Source organism: Xyrauchen texanus, chromosome 28 (assembly GCF_025860055.1).
Source record: "Xyrauchen texanus isolate HMW12.3.18 chromosome 28, RBS_HiC_50CHRs, whole genome shotgun sequence".
In the NCBI taxonomy this organism is placed as follows: domain Eukaryota; kingdom Metazoa; phylum Chordata; class Actinopteri; order Cypriniformes; family Catostomidae; genus Xyrauchen; species Xyrauchen texanus.
The window spans coordinates 3448264-3452113 of record NC_068303.1 but is presented as its reverse complement, the minus strand read 5'-3'; the positions used below and the strand labels follow the sequence as shown (position 1 = coordinate 3452113).

Here is a 3850-nt window from a genome sequence, read left to right as displayed (position 1 = left end):
ATTTCTCCGTTAGGAGACAATAAAGGCTAATCAATCAATCAATTCTGTTGTAATGTAAAATTAAAATAAAATCAAGGAAGACCCCTTTAGACGTTCATTACTGTGTGAAATAAAAAATCTGATATTTTACATTTTTTATAAAATGCACATTTTCTTCAGGGCAAATAAGAGTACGTTAATAGACTCAAAAGTGTGATATTTATGTAAAAAATATATTTTCCTTGAATATTATCTTAATTATCTTAATGATTAAGTTGTGTACACTTTAATACCTTTTACTAGTCCCACTTTATCTTAGTATGTACTAACATTAAAATACATACAGTACAATACAATGTATTCATTGTGCAACTACATGTTGTTCTGGAAAATTCTCACAAGATTAGTATTTGCTGCTGTTGAGGTACGATTAGGTTTAGGAGTAGAGTTAGGTTTAAGGTAAACCTGTATTTAGGTATTAAATGCAGGTACTTTAAATGTAAGTACAATGCAACAATACGTACATACATAATAAGTACATTGTATCAAATTCTTACGTACACAGTAGTTCAAGACACGTCCATCTCAGACAACCTTATTTGACCACGACCCACATATCTGCTAAAAATTTTATTTGACCAACTTTTAGGAGTACACTATAATATGGACCTCAAAGTGGATATCTTGCATATCTTTATGAAAAAATAAAAATGACACAAAATGAATATTTTCAGTAGTTTTATTGAAAAATGCCTCCTCTGTTTCAGAAATAAATAAGAAAATAAGGCTGTGGAATTCACAATGTGCAGTTACAAACATGAAGAAGCAATACTATATCCATGTATAGTTTTGCACATAAATGCCAACTGCATTTGATACTGTTAAAACAACAATTACAACAACTATATTCTGGATTAACAAAAAGAAAAACCAACAACTACAAATGAAACAAAAATATACTAAATATACACCACAGACATGCAATTCCACCTTTGGTAAAATCAGCCGTGAGTTCAATCAAACATTCATCCAACACGATCAATATTTGATTTATTATAAAGCAACGGAGGGCATGTTTTACTGCAGATGTTTACAAAAAAAGACAACCTTTCAGGTGAAGACAAAAATGGATAACTAATGCGTATGAGACATAAATGATGATTTGTGAATATGCAGATGATTGGAAGAGGTGCTGATGTTTGGAAACCCTTCCATGTTAATAAATTATCAAACACCTTTCACCTGCACTCTGCTGTGACAAATGAATCCAATCGAACAAATATTTAATGCTATTTTACAAGCAATGGAGTACAAGTGGACAGACAGAAAGCTTTGAGGTTATATTACGAGATTTATGCGCATAATCATCCGATCTGCTGTGCTGAAGTCACACAATTATCTTTACAGGCCAACGGAACGTCAACAAACACATCGCCAATGAACTCCCCCCTTTTACTAGGCTATCCTTATGGATCCCGTCTCAGGCAGTGACCTCTTGCGCCGTTGGTTTGGTGATATCTCAAAGTCTTCTTCAGGTATTTGGACTACACGCTCAGCGTCGGGTGGAAACTGTTCTGCTTGGCCAAAATACAATTGTTACCTTTCTGAATGTGCTCGACACAATTGCAACCATGGTAAGTTCAAAGGTAAGGTTAGGCACTGCTGGTTGGAAGGGCACTGATAGAACAGAGTTAGAGATATATACAGTGGGGTCCAAAAGTCTGAGACCGCTAGGAAAAATGCATCATTTTGATAGATTGATTGAATTTGATGTGTTTCTTTAACTTTTTATTAAACCAATTTCGACTTGTTTTTTTTTTTTTACCAGGTCTTCTCCGTTTATTTTTGCTACTTTTAAAATACTTTTTATGTGTATATTTTATATGTTATAGTTTTAGTCTTGTTCCAGAACCAGACTTTCAATATTAAACTAAAAATCTATCAAAAAATACAAATGACATGTCTAAAACAATGATAGGAAAGCAAAGAGTTAAATTTCAATATTTATTTTGTGAAAATTATTAAAAAAAATATATATATATTCCCCAAAACTGAAGAATGTCCCACAGTTGTGCACATTTCCACCAAACCGAAAAATTTTGCTTGTAATAAAAAAATTTCAAAAGTTATTGTACTTGTCCACCAAGTGGACAAATGTGTCACTAAATAGATGAAATATGGGATGTTCCAAGAAAAAATATTTTTATGGTGACGTCATTTCCAATCAAGATGTAATTTTGCCAAATTATGCAAAAAGTGTGAAAATATAATTTAAATGTATGTATTAGGATGCATAAAATGTTAGCTATGAAATTAGCTTTAGCAAGACAAAGAAGTCCTTTTATTTCAAAAACTTTAAAAATTGTATTTCCACCAGTGTTATTTTCCCCACAGACTTCTATTAAACAAAATACAGAATTTAAGATGAGGTGAAAATTTTCTTTAAGAAAAAATGTAAATGTCATAAATCCCCATAAATTCATGTATGTTGGACATTTTTAGTGTATACATGTAAAAACGAATACGATTTTGCGAATTTGAGAACGTTCCACAGAGCATCTGTTGTTTCAAGGAAGTCTGATCTTAACATGGTTATAACCAGGGCCAGTGGTGGCTCAGCGGTTAAGGCTCTGGGTTGGGGGTTCAAGCCCCAGCACCGCCAAGATACCACTGTTGGGCCCTTGAGCAAGGCCCTTGACCCTATTTGCTCCAGGGGCGCTGTATCATGGCTGACCCTGCGCTCTGACCCCAGCTTAGTTGGGATATGCAAAAACAACCGCATATGACAATAAAGTTGAATCTTAATCTTAATTAGTGACCTAGAAAAGTTACAGAATCTGAAGGATTCATGTATTGTCTAACAGTGTTTATATTAAAATCATAAAACTGCTTATTTCCAGATTTAAATGAAAACAAATCAAACCAAAAAAAAAGTTCCAGATTTGTTATGTGTTCTCAGACTTTTTGATCCAACTGTGTATATATAAAGACACTGGCAATCATGGGAAACATCTGTCTATTAAAACAAATAGCTGCTGATATGGGCATGTTTGCCTTCCAAAAATATCTACATGAGAAATAACTTGAAGAATTCAAACAAGCACATTCAGAAAATTATTCAGACCATAACTTACAGTCAAGTGAAGGAGGACTAAACCTTTAAATGTGTACATAGAGAATTCAAACCTCTGGGATATTATGTACAAAAAGATGCGTGCTTCAAATTTGGCCCTGAGCAAAAATCTGTGCGATCACTTAAGGCACATAGTAAAAAATAAAATAAAAGAGAGAGGCACTGGTGTCGGCATTCAGCAAAGCAGCAGAATACAACGCACAAGCTCACTACGAGGGTTAAAACTAATATTTAGTGGATTGGGATCCATTTACTAGGCATGATTAGTTTATTTACAGAAATAAACAAAATCTTTGCGTTAACATGCTAAATTACAGTTGTTTTGGCTACAGATCCACCTGGTTAGTAATTGTTGTGGTTGCTGGTGTTTGTTTTTGCGTGTTTTGTTCATGCGTCCCCAGCCGACTGTTTGCTTTCGTTTGTTTTGGCTGCCATCACTGATGCCCGTGGCTGTGAGTTGTTGTTAGTACCCATCCGCAGATCGTAATCTCGTTTTGTTTGTTTGTTTGTTTGTTTTCGCTCAATAGTGTTCGTTTAATCATCTCCGTGGTGGTTATCCGCACAGAGCCCAATAACACGTGACGTTTCTCAGGATTTCAAAGTGTAAGCAGCACAGGTGCTTTAGAAAGTTTATGAACCTGAAACAGGTCAAAGAGGTTGTTAGAATTCACAGAGCTTTCGAAACTTGTTCGTTTGCCAGACAAATCAAATAGCAAATGAGGTTTATGACACTCTGCT

At 34.5% G+C, this 3850-nt stretch overlaps 1 protein-coding gene across 5 annotated transcripts in view; it reads right to left on the bottom strand.

Annotated features, from left to right (window-relative positions):
- Window positions 1–702: 702 nt before the first annotated feature.
- The window catches only part of LOC127621744 (collagen alpha-1(XII) chain-like), a 122658-nt gene continuing 119510 nt past the window's right edge, over window positions 703–3850 (bottom strand). For 4 of the 5 annotated variants that reach the window (XM_052095455.1, XM_052095457.1, XM_052095458.1 and 1 more), the window contains one exon: window positions 703–1553. In XM_052095455.1, the coding sequence (XP_051951415.1) occupies window positions 1435–1553 (119 nt within the window). In that variant the 3' untranslated portion in view covers window positions 703–1434. Of the gene's footprint in view, window positions 3751–3850 lie in introns of all 5 variants that reach the window. The other variant, XM_052095459.1, reaches the window with a different exon arrangement.